This window comes from Oncorhynchus gorbuscha, linkage group LG10, assembly GCF_021184085.1.
Source record: "Oncorhynchus gorbuscha isolate QuinsamMale2020 ecotype Even-year linkage group LG10, OgorEven_v1.0, whole genome shotgun sequence".
Taxonomy (NCBI): Eukaryota; Metazoa; Chordata; class Actinopteri; order Salmoniformes; family Salmonidae; genus Oncorhynchus; species Oncorhynchus gorbuscha.
In genome coordinates this window covers 31916348-31935415 of record NC_060182.1, presented here as the reverse complement: position 1 = coordinate 31935415, position 19068 = coordinate 31916348, and the positions used below count along the sequence as shown (strand labels likewise).

Sequence of the window (19068 nt, the reverse complement as noted above, 5' to 3'; positions counted from 1 at the left end):
ATTCATGACAATAAATGTCAACCTGCCAATATAATACAAACATGCTGCCAGTGCTAACTTCTGTGGGTGTACAAGATTGCAGGTCTCACTCTGATGAATCACATGTCTTATGCTCAGCCAAACTGTCCCCCCGGGGTGTATATGTTAACATGATTGTATGCTTTTCTTTGAAAATAACAGCAATTACCATGCAGCTCTCACCATCGTAAAGATGGCCACGGTTTGCTTTGTATTGCCAAATGACCTTCCTAAACAGCTTACCTCAGTAATTGGACTATTACTGTAGGGACATTCAATGGCTGCTTTGTTTCCTACAGCGATAGTCCTCAATACAGACAGTACATCTATGATACCCAACAGAGACAGAATAAGAAATATGAGCTAGCGCACACCAAGAGAAAATGATTGTATGTACAGTCATGGACAAAAGTTTTGAGAATGACAAATATTAATTTTCACAAAGTCTGCCGCCTCAGTTTGTAAGATCACAATTTGCATATACTCCAGAACTTTATAAAGAGTGATCAGATGAATTGCAATTAACTGCAAAGTCCCTATTTGCCATGCAAATTAACTGAATCCCCCAAAAACATTTCCACTGCATTTCAGCCCTGCCACAAAAAGAGTGATTCTCTCATTAACACAGGTGTGAGTGTTGACGAGGACAAGGCTGGAGATCACTCTTTCATGCTGATTGAGTTCGAATAACAGACTGGAAGCTTCAAAAGGAGGGTGGTACTTAGAATCATTGTTCTTCCTCTATCAACCATGATCACCTGCAAGGAAACACGTGCCATCATCATTGTTTTGCACAAAACGGGCTTCACAGGCATGGATATTGCTGCCAGTAAGATTGCACCTAAATCAACCATTTATTGGATCATCAAGAACTTCAAGGAGAGCGGTTCAATTGTTGTGAAGAAGGCTTCAGGGCGCCCAGGAAAGTCCAGAAAGCGCCAGGACCATCTCCTAAAGTTGATTCAGCTGTGGGATAGGGGCACCACCATTGCAGAGCTTGCTCAGGAATGGCAGCAGGCAGGTGTGAGTGCATCTGCACGCACAGTGAGGCAAAGACTTTTGGAGGATGGCCTGGTGTCAAGAAGGGCAGCAAAGAAGCCACTTCTCTCCAGGAAAAACATCAGGGACAGACTGATATTCTGCAAAAGGTACAGGGATTGGACTGCTGAGGACTGGGGTAAAGTCATTTTCTCTGATGAATCCCCTTTCCGATTGTTTGGGGCATCCGGCAAAAAGCTTCTCCGGAGAAGACAAGGTGAACGCTACCATCAGTCCTGTGTCATGCCAACAGTAAAGCATCCTGAGACCATTCATGTGTGGGGTTGCTTCTCAGCCAAGGGAGTGGGCTCACTCACAATTTTGCCTAAGAACACAGGCATGAATAAAGAATGGTACCAACACATCCTCTGAGAGCAACTTCTCCCAACCATCCAGGAACAGTTTGGTGACGAACAATGTCTTTTCCAGCATGATGGAGCACCTTACCATAAGGCAAAAGTGATAACTAAGTGGCATGGGGAACAAAACATCAACATTTTGAGTCCATGGCCAGGAAACTCCCCAGACCTTAATCCAATTGAGAACTTGTGGTCAATCCTCAAGCGGCAGTTGGACAAACAACACCCCACAAATCCTGACAAACTCCAAGCATTAATTATGCAAGAATGGGCTGCCATCTGTCAGGATGTGGCCCAGAAGTTAATTGACAGCATGCCAGGGCAGATGGCAGAGGTCTTGAAAGAGAAGGGTCAACACTGCAAATAATGACTCTTTGCATCAACTTCATGTAATTGGCAATAAAAGCCTTTGACACTTATGAAATGCTTGTTTAGTATTCCATAGTAACATCTGACAAAAATATCTAAAGACACTGAACCAGCAAACTTTTGTAAAAATGTATATTTGTGTAATTCTCAAAACTTTTGGCCACGACTGTAGAGGTGCTGACTAACGGCGAATAAACTATAAGCTATAAAAAAAAACATTCAGGGTCAGACCCTGAAGAAGGCACAGGGATCCCGAAACGTTGGTGATTTACCCAATAAATGACTGGGAGTCTATATATAGAGTGGGCGACTCTTTATTTTTAGAACCCAATGGAGAGCGAAATTAAATTGTACACATTATGCATAATATCAAAACCTATGAATGTGTATTATTTTTTGAGACACGGGGGTTGTAGACCAGTTTTGCTCTGTTCTAGGAGGATCACATGCTTTTTCGCCCTTTCTGTGATTAGCTTCAATGGCATTTGCTCTTGGACAGATTTCACAAATCCTCGGCATACACGAGTGAATTTAATGTGTTTGTCATCGTGGTGCTCACTACTTACAAACTAGTTTTACAAGCTAGTTCAATCAGCCAACATTGGAAAATTCCTCAAAACAGGATAGTATAAGTAATGGCTGTCAAGGATAACTAAATAATTTCATAAATTATTGTTTTAAACAATTTTGAAGATACATAATGAAACAAAAATGTTGCTATCATAATATAAGTCAAGTTCATCAACAAAACATTTAAAATTGGATGATTATGAATTAATAGGTAATGCATTTAAAAGCATCATTACCAAGAGTAAAATTGTTAAAGTAAACATTCACCTTTTCTGTTGAGTGTGAAGTCCCAAAGAAGATGGGTATGAAAGCTAGCCAGACGATACAGGTGGTGTACATGGTGAAGCCGATGGGCTTGGCCTCATTGAAGGTCTCTGGCACCCCCCGGGTCTTGATGGCATACACTGTACAGGTGACCATGAGCAGCATGCTGAAGCCAAGCAGGCAGATCAGTGAAAGGTCTGAGATGTCACATTTGAGCACGCCGCGGGACATGTTCGGGTTGGACGTGCGCTGGTCCTCATAGTCGATGATAGCCTGAGATGGGTCCACACCGAACCAGATGCACACCCCCAGGAGCTGCACTGAGATCAGGCTGAAGGTGATAACCAGCTGGGAGGCTGGGGAGATGAACCTGGGGGCGCTCACTGACATCTTGCCCTGCTCAAAGATGCGATAGATACGGTTGGTCTTGGTGAGCAGCGCTGCATAGCTAATACTCATTCCCAGACCTAGGAAGATCCGTCGGAGGGAACAGATTCCAACGTCAGGCGCTGAGATCATGAGGAAAGTGGTGGCGTAGCACAGGAAGATGCCCGTCAACAGCACATAGCTGAGTTCGCGCCCTGATGCCTTCACAATGGGGGTGTCATTGTAGCGGATGAAGGTGGCCACCACAAACATGGTGGCCATGATGCCCAGCACAGCGATGAGGACGGGGATGACGGCCCAGGGGGAGCTCCACTCCAGCTTGATGATCGGGATGGCCTCACAGGCGGTGTGGTTCTCGTTGGGCCGCAGGTCAAAGCGGCACATCTTACAGCTGTAGGTGTCGGCCTGGTACTGATAGCCATCACAACGCTCACAGTGCCAACAGCAGGGGACACCCTTCACTGTTTTCTTCCTCTCCCCAGGATGACAGGGCTGACTGCAGATAGACTGGGGTACCTGCCATGTCCCACCAGGCCACCGCATCTCCTTAGTCTGGTGGAGAGAAGGGGAAGGAGTGGAGGAGTTATCACTATCTGTGACTGTTAGTGTAATTTATGAAAGCATATTTTCCTTGAATATGCCTAATGAAATTTGATTAAACTTAGATTAACATTTGCACTTATCGAAAAATTACATTACGCAAATAAAACAGTCATTAACCCTTTAACTGGCACCCCAAAAATATTTATTTAAAAATAAATAATTGTTTGCATGACATAAACCCGCCGGTTGAGCTGCCCAATTAGAGTAAACACATTTTGCATTGGAATTTGCATCAACTTTTTAAATCATCTAAAAAATTATAAAGGAGTGAATTATACATTCATTTACATTGCTTCATTTACTTAAAATGGAAGATAGGCCTAGTTAAATGAGAACTGATATCAAATATTAATAAAATATGATACATTTGTTTGTCAAATGCATGTAAATGAATGCATTTACAGTTTAGATTACCAGTAGATTTACATGTCCTGAATAATATTGTGAAACATATTGAAGATAAGAGCCAGAGGGGTAATACTGATATGATTTTTGTATTTGCACAGATAAAACATTCCCATAACAATATTTCTCCATTGTCCATTATCACTAGCTTTGCCTTAATAGCATTCCTTTAATGGGTAACTCAACCGCCTGGTAGAGCATATTTTTCAAGATTTACTAAAATTGTAAAACAACAACATATTAGTAATTATATCATTCTGAAATGATGAAGTTTTAGAGGTCAACAACATTTTAAAACGTTGTCATTTCCCATTTGATGCACAATTGGTAAAACATTTTTTTGGGTAATGAGGTTTGGTTTTGCTCATGTTCACTTCCTGGTTTTCAACGGTCTTTGAATACGTGTTTAAAAATATATGGGAATCCGATAATGGCATACTAAATTACAGTGGTTGAGATGATAAAATATGCCAAACAAAAATCATATGTTTATTTTCATTTAAAATTGATTGCCAAAATGATCTCATACAAAAATTGAAAAATGGCTTGTTTTTTGGTCTCGTTTTCCCTTATTTTCACAATTGGGTGTGAAATGTCTGTCCTTGGCCAAATGCCCAGCCAACACTTCCTGTCCCTTCAAAATAAGGGAAAGGGAAAAGGGGACACTTAGTCAGTTGTACAACTGAATGCATTCAACTGAAATGTGTTTTCCGCATTTAACCCAACCCCTCTGAATCAGAAAGGTGGGGCTGCCTTAATTGACATATACGTCATCGGCGCCCAGGGAACAGTGGGTTAACTGCCTTGCACAGGGGCAGAACGACAGAATAGTTCACCCTTCTAACTTAATTATATTCATCTGCTGTCTATAATGGAACAAAAATTTTAATACAACATGTATGTAAAGTGTTGGTCCCATGTTTCATGAGCTGAAATAAAAAATGTCAGAAATTTTCCATGCGCACAAAAAGCTTATTTTGCTCATTTTTTTTGCACAGATTTGTTTACATCCCTGTTGGTGAGCATTTCTCCTTTGCCAACATAATACATCCACATGGCAGGTGTGGCATATCGATAAGCTGATTAAACAGCATGACCATTACACAGGTGCACATTGTGCTGGGGACAATAAAAGGCCACTCTAAAATGTGCAGTTTTGTCACACAGCACAATGCCACAGATGTCTCAAGTTTTGAGGGAGCATGCAATTGGCATGCTGATTGCAGGAATGTCGACCAGAGCTGCTGCCAGAGAATTTAATGTTAATTTCTCTACCATAAGCCGCTCCAACGTTGATTTATAGAATTTGGCAGTATGTCCAACTAGACTAAAAACCACATGTAACCACACCAGCACAGGACCTCCACATCCGACTTCTTCACCTGCGGAATTGTCTGAGACCAGCCATCCAGACAGCTAATGAAACTGAGGAGTATTTCTGTCTCTAATAAATCCCTTTTGTGGGGAAAAAACTCATCCTGATTGGCTGGGCCTGGCTCCCCAGTGGGTGGGCCTATGCCCTCCTAGGCCCACCCATGGCTGCGTCCCTGACCAGTCATATGAAATCCATAGATCAGGGCCTGATGAATTTATTTCAATTGACTGATTTCCTCATATGAACTGTAACTCAGTAAAATCTTGAAATTGTTGCATGTTGTGTTTATATTTTTGTTCAGTATATTAAGAAATCTATTATGGCATCCATTAATTGCAAGATAAATTGATATTTCTCCATTTCTATTTTAGATTTAAGATTATAAGGTAGTCACAAAAATGATAGTATTTATTGACCCATTAATGACGAGCTGAAGAGCTGTCACTTCAGAATGAGGGGTGCTGTAGCTCTGCTGGTGTTGCTGTTCTGTCTGTCGAGGGCATGAGCTCAGGAAAGGAGGAGAGTGGAGGGGTCAGAGAATGACATCATTCAACAGAGTGACAATGACGAGGTAGAGAACGGGGTGAGCAATTCAGATTAAGAGCCAAATGCTGGTCATGTCACCACACACACACTTGCAGTACAGATGTAGGATCTTAATTTAAATATCCTGTTGCAGGATAACTGTCCTGAATTAACAACTTGAGGTTTAAAAATGCTTCTGAAGTTTGTAATTTCCCCTTTGAAATTTCTGATTTGATTTTCCCTTACGAAAAATTAATCACACCCTACAAACATGTCCATTAATTATAAAACACATAATAATTCACATTTCCTGTTGTATTTCCTGTTGGTTTCCTGCTTTAGCAAACAGTATCAAATTAAGATATGTAGCTAACTTGATTATTTTTTGTAAAAAGCTAGGTATGGGCCTGTAGAAATGTTATCACTCTCAAATTCATAGACAGAGGTATGGATGCAAGGACTGACCCTTCATGATATCAAAATTATAGTTTTAATCATGTTTTGAGAGTTTGTTTACATTTACATTCTTGCAAACATTGGTGTAAAACAGGCTTTTATTTGGGGTTCTGATTGGGTACGACAGTTAAACTAGGCTCATAAGGCATTTATAAGTTATATTCTTTAGGAATCAATGGGTATATATAATTCATGTATAAGTATAATTAGGTACATGGCAGGCAGGTAGGGAGGGGAAGGGAGTGGGGGAGAGGAGTCTACTGCAGGTGTGTGTGTGGTGGCCTTGCCAGTCAGTTGTGGGTCGTCTCTGTTTCCTCAGGCCTTTGTCTCTTAATCTGAATCGCTCACCCTGCTCTCTACCTCTTCATTATCACTCTGTTGAATGATGTAATTCTCTGACCCCTCCACTCTCCTCCTTTCCTGAGCTCATGCCCTCGACAGACAGAACAGCAACACCAGCAGAGCTACAGCACCCCCCATTCTGAAGTGACAGCTCTTCAGAAAGTATGTAGTCTACTATGTTCAGATTACCAATGGTTAACTAGGGATCTAGGGTATATCAGTAAGCTAACCATTTACATTAACAGCAGTTCATTAATAGGTCAATACAACAATACTTTTTGTTACTATTTTATCATCTTAAATCTAAAATAGATATGGAGAAATATCACTATCTTGGTATTAATTTATGAATTAATAGCTATTAATATATAACTTAATAGATATTAAATTGAATATAATTAATTTAGGGTAAACTCCTATTATGAAAGGAGAGGAAGTGTTGGCTGTGCATTAGGTCAATGACTGGCATTCAATACAATTGGCCAAAATGTAGATGACCCACTTGGTTGAGCTGCCTGTTAAAGTTAACACAAATCACAGTGTGGCCGCAACTATCTTGTTTATGTTGTTGCATATTAAAAAGGAATATTACATATGCATGAGGGCACAATTCAATTAACTTTTAGTGGATAAGAATAAAACCAAACAAGGGGGTGGGATGAATGACATCTGTTTTTAAGGACCATTTAAAAAAACACCATCTAACAAGACGACTACACCAATATGGAGTTGGTCCCCCCTTTGCTGCTATAACAGCCTCCACTTTTCTGGGAAGGCTTTCCGCTAGATGTTGGAACATTACTGCCAGGGATTTGCTTCCTTTCAGCCACAAGTGCATTAGTGAGGTTGTGCATTGATGTTGGGTGATTAGGCCTGGCTCACAGTTAGTGTTCCAATTCATCCCAAAGGTAATTGATGGGGTTGAGGTCAGAGCTCTGTGCAGGCCAGTCAAGTTCTTCCACAACGATCTCAACAAACCATTTCTGCAAAGAATCATCTAGAATGTCATTGTATACAGCAGAGTTAAGGTTTCACTTCACTGGCACTAAGGGGTCTTGGCCAAACCATGAAAAAGAGTTCCAAACCATTATTCCTCCACCACTAAACGTTACAGTTGGCACTATGCATTGGGGCAGGTAGCGTTCTCTCCTGGCATCCACCAAGATTCATCCGTCGGACTGCCAGATGTGATTCATCACTCCAGAAAACACGTTTCCACTGCTCCAGAGTCCAATGGTGGCGAGCTTTACACGACTCCAGCCGATGCTTAGCATTGTGCATGGTGATCTTAGGCTTGTGTGCGGCTGCTCAGCCATGGAATCCCATTTCATGAAGCTCCCAACAAACGCTTCTTGTGCTGACGTTGCCTCCAGAAGGAGTTTGGAACTCGGTAGTGAGTGTTGCAGCCGAGGACAGATGATTTTTAAGCGATTCAGCACTCGGCGGTCCCATTCTGTGAGCTTGTGTGGCCTACCACTTCGAGGCTGAGCTGTTGTTGCTCCTAGATGTTTCTACTTTACAATAACAGCACTTACAGTTGACCGGGGCAGCTCTAGCAGGGCAGAAATTTGACAAACCAACTTGTTGGAAAGGTGGTATCCTATGACGGTGCCACGTTGGAAGTCACGGAGCTCTTCAGAAATGCCATTCTACTGCCAATGTTTGCTATGGAGGTTATCATATTATCATATGTTTTGGATGCCTGCAGGTTACCTGAAATGGCCTGGTTCAGAATCTGAATCAGCTAAGTAAACAGTCTCTGAATGGCAACATGGTTGTTTAGTATTTTGTGAATATTACTATCGCTACCCCTGGGCCTGCATTTCACAACAGCTGGGGGGGGGGGGGGGATCTATGAAAATGATAAAACTGGATTGGGTGTGCAACAACAGTAACCCCACAGCCGGCGCCTGATATCTACTGCCCTATTGTGATATAGATAAATCCCAGGTCCTGAATGACTTTGATGGTAAAGCAACCCAACTCAAGGCAAGGTGCATGGACTGCTATGGATACAGTAATGAATAATGCATTCACTTCATGGGTTAATAAGACATGTTTTTAGCCAGTGCATATTTTTTCACCTAAAAATATGATGTACTGTATAAACCTTCACAGACTCTATTTCTAACTGTATATGTTATTTACTTGGATTCGCATTACTGAATGTATCATGCAATAAAGTGGAAGTCATAATGAGAGAAATAGCCATACTTCTAAATGGAGCTGGTCTGCCCAGTGGCCGATGATCTTGTATTCTGTGGTGTTGTGTTGCATCTGGTACTGATAGATCTCATAGCGACCAGGGGCATCTCCGTTCACATTGAAGATCACTGGAGTGCCCGCAATTCCTGCAGAAAAATGAAAAGGGACATTTTTGTTTTTTTTAAATCCACATTCTTTGTACACGATATGAAACTATAACAACCTTGGTATGAACATCCACATGTACAGTATAGTTATTAAACATTTCATCAGAATCACTGGACGGTAGAGGGTCATTTCATTATCTGAAATGATGCAATAAAGTATTTGTTAATTCATAAAAGCTGTAGTACGAAAATATTTTCTCGCTCTTTTTTACCATCATACGCTATATGTGACTAGCGTTACATGAGGTCTAAGCTGTTGGGGTATGGGTTCTCTACCATACTGTTATAAATGAGGGGAGTAAAATGGATGCTGACAGCCATGTGGGACTTCTCCCCTGGGTGTCGGACCACAGCTCATGTCTGTGCCCAATCGCATATCATTTCACTCTCTTTTATTCTGCCTGTTGTTTTGTTACACATTGCCCCCAAAGTCCCCTCAGAGTGCTGTCTAATGACAGCATGGGCCTGATCCCCCCCCTCCCCCCACACACACACACCTCTTCCTCTCTGTGTGTTCCTGCCTGGTCCTGGACCTGAGCAGGCTCACAAACCCCTCACTGTGTCAAATGAGGGGTGTGGGGATCCTGTGATGTTCTGTTGGGAGCAGAGTAGAGCACCGCAGCCAGCTGCCCCATAGACAATGTGGCTGTGGATAGATGCGGATAAAGAGAGAAGGCCTAGAGAGGATCTCTTTCTTTCTCTTTCATTCTCTCTCTCCTCCCCACATCACATCCCTCTAAAATACGGTTGCAGCTCACTTTGGTGGCACTTGACATCACACACTTCAAAGTAATACACATAGGTGTGCTTGCAAGTCAGGTCTCAGATCTCAGCTGTGAAGATTAGTGGATAAGAACGCTTAGATTTTAAAAGGAGATTCGAAATACAAGATGGTTCATTTTAGTGCTGACTTCCTGTTTAAATGTAATATGGGCCTAGGATTGATAGTGGATGTTTTTTTTGTGCTTCAGAACATCATATAAATATCCCTTATGGGTCAAATGTTTTCTCTGTAGCTAAGCACATTATCTAATCTATAGGGAATGAGTTCTCATAGAGTTGGTCATCCCACTTTCAAAGAGATACACGCACATTGAACACATTCAGTTTATAATCATGTTTCATGATCGCCAAGAATGTGACCTGTACATTTGCTGTGCTCCACCTCACTATCTACTCAAGTCAAAAGGTATCCGTCTCTCTATAGCTAAAGAGAACAGCTTCTAAGGGGCAATGTCCACAAGTGAAAAGGTGTCACCCATGAAGAGCAGAACAAAAGGCCAATATTCTCAGTTTGCAAACTTAAGTTGTTATATGTGGTGAGTTATGAGAATGCCTTGCAGCCTCCACTGTACACATTTTTCATTAAAAGAAAACTACTCTAATTGTATTCATATACAAGTCACTTTCATTTTGTTTTGATGAAGTACTGTGTGAGTCATTGAAAATATATGAATTAGAAAGGTTTATCTAGTGCCAGATAAAATTGGCAACCTTGAGATAGACTGGCATTGGCACACTTTACCTCTTCAAGAGGCTTCCATGGGCAAGACTTCCAAGACTTTTAGGGAGTCAACTTTCTATATAATTGTATTGCTCAACTGTAGTTTTGTCAAAGTCTTCTCTTATTGAATGTGTGAAAACTGGCATCAAATGGTTGAATTCTGAGGCAATAGTCTATAGCAGGGGTACTCAGCTCTTACCCTATGAGGTCCAGAGCATGCTGTTTTTTTGTTCGACCTGATAATTAATTGCACACACCTGGTGTCCCAGGTCTAAATCTGTCCCTGTTCAGAGGTGAACAATGAAGAAATGCAGTGGCACTGGCTTCGAGGTACAGAGTTGAGTTTGAGGGGTCTATAGGGTCTACAGCCTTGTAAAATACTGTCCAGTCAGCTGAAATACGTTTTGTTTTAAACACTGTTCATTCTTAAGAACCAATGATGTTAACCCTACTATTGACTGACTCTTTGAAAGTAATTAGAAGTATAACAAGTCTTAAGTACAACTACAGTGCCTTGCGAAAGTATTCGGCCCCCTTGAACTTTGCAACCTTTTGTCACATTTCAGGCTTCAAAAATAAAGATATAAAACTGTATTTTTTTGTGAAGAATCAACAACAAGTGGGACACAATCATGAAGTGGAACGACATCGTGGTTTGGGCCTGCTTTTCTTCAGCAGGGACAGGGAAGATGGTTAAAATTGATGGGAAGATGGATGGAGCCAAATACAGGACCATTCTGGAAGAAAACCTGATGGAGTCTGCAAAAGACCTGAGACTGGAGATTTGTCTTCCAACAAGACAATGATCCAAAACATAAAGCAAAATCTACAATGGAATGGTTCAAAAATAAACATATCCAGGTGTTAGAATGGCCAAGTCAAAGTCCAGACCTGAATCCAATCGAGAATCTGTGGAAAGAACTGAAAACTGCTGTTCACAAAAGCTCTCCATCCAACCTCACTGAGCTCGAGCTGTTTTGCAAGGAGGAATGGGAAAAATGTCAGTCTCTCGATGTGCAAAACTGATAGAGACATACCCCAAGCGACTTACAGCTGTAATCGCAGCAAAAGGTGGCGCTACAAAGTATTAACTTAAGGGGGCTGAATAATTTTGCACGCCCAATTTTTCAGTTTTTGATTTGTTAAAAAAGTTTGAAATATCCAATAAATGTCGTTCCACTTCATGATTGTGTCCCACTTGTTGTTGATTCTTCACAAAAAAATACAGTTTTATATCTTTATGTTTGAAGCCTGAAATGTGGCAAAAGGTCGCAAAGTTCAAGGGGGCCGAATACTTTCGCAAGGCACAGTATGTAATATTAGAATAATTTGAGTTGCCTACATTATGTAAATATGACCGTATACTGAATAATAAGGTTAGATGTAAAAATAGTATCCATAAATACATCTCATGATGATGGTTGAGTGTCTTGTGGATTTGTTTGTATATACTCTACATACTGCTACTGTATGTGATATACATATTCAAGGTTTTTCAAGGGGTTATTCTTCCATGAGTCTGACTCTGAACATTTAAAAAATTAATTTCAGAACAGCTGCTGAAAACCCGTAAGGTAAGGGCTGTACTGTATGCACAGTAGTTTACCCTAAGGTCTCAAGTGACCTGCATTCAAACCACAAATCCATAATCATATCTGGGGTTCAATCACAGAGAAAAACACACTTAGCGTACATCGAGCACATGTAAAACAACAAACAAACACATATATATATATATATATATATATAACAGTGGCTGAGTGGGGGGTTGTGGAGTTGTTACATATATATGATTATACTGTATCTGTAACAACCCCACAACCCCCCCAGCCACTGTTAGTGCTGCAGTCTCCTCAACCAAACTGACAGTGAAGATTCACAACTATCACAATCTTCTACATTTCCCTGTAAATGCTAAAGTAGGCTTTGAAAACACAAGGATTCAGTGGTGACAATGACACGATATAATTTACAGCCACTTTAAATGGAGGCCCAGCCTTTTTTTGGTTATTAGTCAGCCAATGCTGTGGTTGATTGTCCTGTCAGCCTCTCCCTGTTATTTCTTTGTGACACCGAACTCACAAAGGAGGCTGCATTGAATTCCAAGCTGTATTTTACCCTACCCTAGCAGTTTGTCATGGCATGTAATTTTGTTAGTTGCCTGGCAGGGAGGATGGCATTTGGCGTTTATGCTTCCCCACTCTGTAATTCAAATTTCATATGCAGGCAGTTGCAACAATTAACTGGCTTTACAAATCAGCAAGTTCATATGTGCCAGGTCCCTCTTGACTTGAATGTTTGCTTATGGCTACTCACTGAGGAAAGTATCCATTGTTTGTTGAAGAATGCAGAAGTACACTGTATTTTTCTAGCTGAACTAACAATCTCAGCTATCCTACAATCACAAAAATGTTAACAGTTCTATGCTTTTAATTACAGCAAAGCCGCTGGGTTTCAATGTAATGGATATGGGTATTTGGAGCTTTTTAAAAATCTCTAATCCCGCTTTCTTTGAACGAAGGGAATTCACAATGTAAGCTATGCTATCCCTCGAATATGACGCAATTTAGCCAGTGCAGCAGAAGCATTGTTTCTGAAAAAATAGATAATATGGTGGTAGGAGTAACATCAACAAGAACCAACCTCCTCAACAATATCAGGAATGGCCTCCTTTCCTCTAGTCAGCATGGGTGTTTCCAGGTCCCACACAGAATGGACTGGGATCATGTTAACACTTGTTATCCTTAAAATCTTTTCAATTGTAAATTATAATGTACAGTAAGACTATTAAAGGCAATACATCCTTCCGGTAAGGTTTTTAGTTCATCTTAGGTCTAACCGCAATACTTTTGAGTTGTATTATTGAGAAGTCTTCCAGTAATGCAAGTAAAGGTCATTGTCGTGGTGGTTCCCGGTGAATGATGAAATACAATGAATATTTACATAATCTACACAAGGTATCAACAACATGAACAGACTCTCAAAATACAGGTTTGAATCTAAATCAAAAACCTAAGCCTCAATCAGGCCTACCTTGCCAAACCAAAAATAGCAAGTTGGGGTATACCAGGCAATAGACAGCCTCCCCACACAGCTCACATACCAGAGCTAGAAGATAATTCCCCAGTTCACAGGTTGAACAAACAGGCACTGCACCTTTATACCCAAGGCCACTCCCTATGGACCATACCATTAACCATGGAGCTCTTTACCCAAATATGACATATTAAATCATGTAACAGACATCTTCATTATACCCACATATACATATGCCATTTAAATAACATCTAAAACATTCCTGCTTATCCTCAAAGCGGAAACACTTTCCATTAATGAATACACATTTAACAGCAAAAGTTCTGCAGGCCAGCAGGAGCCAAAACATATGACTTATGGAGCCGTGCACCCGCCCATTACACACAGACATGAGACAAGAGATGTAGTTCCCGAGATACGCAGACTTCAGACAGAGGACACGTTACAGTAAGGAAATAAACAAACATATTTCTCGTCAGTGTAGCAAGTGTTCATGTGCACCTGAACATCGCATCCAGCTTGGAGGATTGCAAAAATTGTACATTTCTGCATTTAAATAGGAAACTGAAATCGTCACAATGAAACTCAAACAAACATTTCCCTGACACATAACTAACCTTGCCTTGCGCACAGTAAGTACCCATGATACTGGCAAAAGAACAACAGTATATACCTTTAGAATAGATTAATTACTAGATATATGGGGAAATATGAACACGCTAAACAATTTCTAAGGGGAATTAAATAAAGCACTCTCATGACGAGAGCTACTGAGTCAGCTTTGTCACAGGAATTCAAGTCCTTTTCTATAGGGAGTGCTACTGCTAGGTTGGAAAAGGTGGTAGGGGTAGACTGGATGTCAAAAGAGGAGTAAAGGGACATTCATTTAGAGTCTATTGACGAACCTGGCTTGACGAAGGCTGCCCTGTTCTCTTATATTTTGCAGATAAACAATTCCCTTCAAAGGTAAATTAGGTAGATAAAGTTAAGACAGGGAGACTGATTGATTTAAATGAGACTGCGTGATTCATATTTTGTGACTACTGATGCGCCCTCTCCTTCAGTGTTTCACTAAGAATGTAACTGTGTTGACAGTCATTGATCTACAAGTCATTTGGCAGGCTGAACAACCCCAGCGAAGATCAGTAGCCTATTCACTGTGCCCAGCAATACGGGGTAGACGGCCTGTTTCTGCTCTCAGTCGCACGTCAGAATTAGACAATCATCCATGTTTCTCAAATTTGCCCCAAAGATCACATTTGAAAGTGTATAAGGTGAAGTTTAGGCATTAGCTCCACATTTTTAAGGTTAGAGGTAAGTTCAGGCATGAAATTTGAATTCTTAAAGGGATACCTTGGGATTTTGGCAAAGAAGCCCTTTATCTACTTCCCTAGAGTCAGATGAACTTGTGGATACTATTTGTATGTCTCTGTGTTCAGTATGGAGGAAGTTAGGGGTCGTTTACCCGAAGTACCCTGATAAAGAAATGTGCCCGCGCTACAGACGGCTATATCGTTCCGCTAAGACTGTGCAAATCTGTCATCAAGGCAAAGGGTGGATATTTTGAAAACTCTCAAATATAAAATATGTTTTGATTTGTTTAACACTATTTCAGTTACTACATGATTCCATATGTGTTACTTCATAAATGTGATGTCTTCATTATTATTCTACAATGTAGAAAATTGTAAAAAATAAAGAAAAACCCTTGAATGAGTAGGTGTGTATAAACATTTGACTGGTACAGTAGATACAGTGCATTCAGAAAATATTCAGACCCCTTGACTTTGGTACATTACAGCCTTATTCTGAAATGGATTACATTAATTTATAATACAATTTACAAACAATACCCCATAATAAGACATTTTTGCAAATATATTAAAAATAATAAACTGAAATACCTTAGTTACATAAGTATTCAGACCCTTTGCTAAGAGATTCAAAATTGAGCTCAGGTGCATCCTGTTTCCATTGATCATCCTTAAGATGTTTCTACAAATTGATTGGAATCCACCTGTGGTAAATTATATTGATTGGACATGCTTTGGAAACACACCTGTCTATAAAAGGTCCCACATGTGACAGTGCATGTCAGAGCAAAAACCAAGCCATGAGGACAAAGGAATTGTCTGTAGAGCTCCGAGACAGGATTTTTATTTATTTATTTTTATTTTTATTTCACCTTTATTTAACCAGGTAGGCTAGTTGAGAACAAGTTCTCATTTGCAACTGCGACCTGGCCAAGATAAAGCATAGCAGTGTGAACAGACAACAGAGTTACACATGGAGTAAACAATTAACAAGTCAATAACACAGTAGAAAAAAAGGGGAGTCTATATACAATGTGTGCAAAAGGCATGAGGAGGTAGGCGAATAATTACAATATTGCAGATTAACACTGGAGTGATAAATGATCAGATGATCATGTACAGGTAGAGATATTGGTGTGCAAAAGAGCAGAAAAGTAAATAAATAAAAACTGTAGGGATGAGGTAGGTGAAAATGGGTGGGCTATTTACCAATAGATTGTGTACAGCTGCAGCGATCGGTTAGCTGCTCAGATAGCTGATGTTTGAAGTTGGTGAGGGAGATAAAAGTCTCCAACTTCAGCGATTTTTGCAATTCGTTCCAGTCACAGGCAGCAGAGTACTGGAACGAAAGGCGGCCGAATGAGGTGTTGGCTTTAGGGATGATCAGTGAGATACACCTGCTGGAGCGCGTGCTACGGATGGGTGTTGCCATCGTGACCAGTGAACTGAGATAAGGCGGAGCTTTACCTAGCATGGCCTTGTAGATGACCTGGAGCCAGTGGGTCTGGCGACGAATATGTAGCGAGGGCCAGCCGACTAGAGCATACAAGTCGCAGTGGTGGGTAGTATAAGGTGCTTTAGTGACAAAACGGATGGCACTGTGATAAACTGCATCCAGTTTGCTGAGTAGTGTTGAACGCGATTTTGTAGATGACATCGCCGAAGTCGAGGATCGGTAGGATAGTCAGTTTTACTAGGGTAAGCTTGGCAGCGTGAGTGAAGGAGGCTTTGTTGCGGAATAGAAAGCCTACTCTTGATTTGATTTTCGATTGGAGATGTTTGATATGGGTCTGGAAGGAGCGTTTGCAATCAAGCCAGACACCTAGGTACTTATAGGTGTCCACATATTCAAGGTCGGAACCATCCAGTGTGGTGATGCTATTCGGGCATGCGGGTGCAGGCAGCAATCGGTTGAAAAGCATGCATTTGGTTTTACTAGCGTTTAAGAGCAGTTGGAGGCCACGGAAGGAGTGTTGTATGGCATTGAAGCTCGTTTGGAGGTTAGATAGCACAGTGTCCAATGACGGGCCGAAGGTATATAGAATGGTGTCGTCTGCGTAGAGGTGGATCAGGGAATCGCCCGCAGCAAGACCAACATCATTGATATATACAGAGAAAAGAGTCGGCCCGAGAATTGAACCCTGTGGCACCCCCATAGAGACTGCCAGAGGACCGGACAGCATGCCCTCCGATTTGACTCACTGAACTCTGTCTGCAAAGTAATTGGTGAACCAGGCAAGGCAGTCATCCGAAAAACCGAGGCTACTGAGTATGCCGATAAGAATCTGGTGATTGACAGAGTCGAAAGCCTTGGCAAGGTCGATGAAGACGGCTGCACAGTACTGTCTTTTATCGATGGCGGTTATGATGTCGTTTAGTACCTTGAGTGTGGCTGAGGTGCACCCGTGACCGGCTCGGAAACCAGATTGCATAGCGGAGAAGGTACGGTGTGATTCGAGATGGTCAGTGACCTGTTTTTTGACTTGGCTTTCGAAGACCTTAGATAGGCAGGGCAGAATGGATATAGGTCTGTAACAGTTTGGGTCCAGGGTGTCTCCCCCTTTGAAGAGGGGGGATGACTGCAGCAGCTTTCCAATCCTTGGGGATCTCAGATGATATGAAAGAGAGGTTGAACAGGCTGGTAATAGGGGTTGCGACAATGGCGGCGGATAGTTTCAGAAATAGAGGGTCCAGATTGTCAAGCACAGCTGATTTATACGGGTCCAGGTTTTGCAGCTCTTTCAGAACATCTGTTATCTGGATTTGGGTAAAGGAGAACCTGGAGAGGCTTGGGCGAGGAGCTGCGGGGGGGCCGGAGCTGTTGGCTGAGGTAGGAGTGGCCAGGCGGAAGGCATGGCCAGCCGTTGAGAAATGCTTGTTGAAGTTTTCGATAATCATGGATTTGTCGGTGGTGACCGTGTTCCCTAGCCTCAGTGCAGTGGGCAGCTGGGAGGAGGTGCTCTTGTTCTCCATGGACTTCACAGTGTCCCAGAACTTTTTGGAGTTGGAGCTACAGGATACAAACTTCTGCCTGAAGAAGCTGGCCTTAGCTTTCCTGACTGACTGCATGTATTGGTTCCTGACTTCCCTGAACAGTTGCATATCGCGGGGACTGTTCGATGCTATTGCAGTCCGCCACAGGATGTTTTTGTGCTGGTCGAGGGCAGTCAGGTCTGGAGTGAACCAAGGGCTGTATCTGTTCTTAGTTCTGCATTTTTTTGAACAGAGCATGCTTATCTAAAATGGTGAGGAAATTACTCTTAAAGAATGACCAGGCATCCTCAACTGACGGGATGAGGTCAATGTCCTTCCAGGATACCCGGGCCAGGTCGATTAGAAAGGCCTGCTCACAGAAGTGTTTTAGGGAGCGTTTGACAGTGATGAGGGGTGGTCGTTTGACTGCGGCACCGTAGCGGATACAGGCAATGAGGCAGTGGTCGCTGATATCCTGGTTGAAGACAACGGAGGTGTATTTGGAGGGCCAATTGGTCAGGATGACGTCTATGAGGGTGCCCTTGCTTACAGAGATAGGGTTGTACCTGGTGGGTTCCTTGATGATTTGTGTGAGATTGAGGGCATCTAGCTTAGATTGTAGGACTGCCGGGGTGTTAAGCATATCCCAGTTTAGGTCACCTAACAGAACAAACTCTGAAGCTAGATGGGGGGGCAATCAATTCACAAATGGTGTCCAGGGCACAGCTGGGAGCTGAGGGGGGGTCGGTAGCAGGCGGCAACAGTGAGAGACTTATTTCTGGAGAGAGTAATTTTCAGAATTAGTAGTTCGAACTGTTTGGGTATGGACCTGGAAAGTATGACATTACTTTGCAGGCTATATTTGCAGTAGACTGCAACTCCTCCCCCTTTGGCAGTTCTATCTTGACGGAAGATGTTATAGTTGGGTATGGAAATCTCTGAATTTTTGGTGGCCTTCCTGAGCCAGGATTCAGACACGGCAAGGACATCAGGGTTAGCAGAGTGTGCTAAAGCAGTGAGTAAAACAAACTTAGGGAGGAGGCTTCTGATGTTGACATGCATGAAAGCAAGGCTTTTTCGATCACAGAAGTCAACAAATGAGGGTGCCTGGGGACATGCAGGGCCTGCGTTTACCTCCACATCACCCGAGGAACAGAGA

The 19068-nt window shown here is 41.9% G+C and overlaps 1 protein-coding gene across 2 annotated transcripts in view; it reads right to left on the bottom strand.

Annotated features, from left to right (window-relative positions):
- LOC124045880 (metabotropic glutamate receptor 4-like) overlaps positions 1-19068 on the bottom strand; it is a 307218-nt gene that overhangs the window by 13503 nt on the left and 274647 nt on the right. For both annotated transcript variants that reach the window (XM_046365644.1, XM_046365645.1), the window contains 2 exons: positions 8926-9062; positions 2622-3557 (listed from right to left, as the gene is read on the bottom strand). In XM_046365644.1, the coding sequence (XP_046221600.1) occupies positions 2622-3557; positions 8926-9062 (1073 nt within the window). The remainder of the gene's footprint in view (positions 1-2621; positions 3558-8925; positions 9063-19068) is intronic.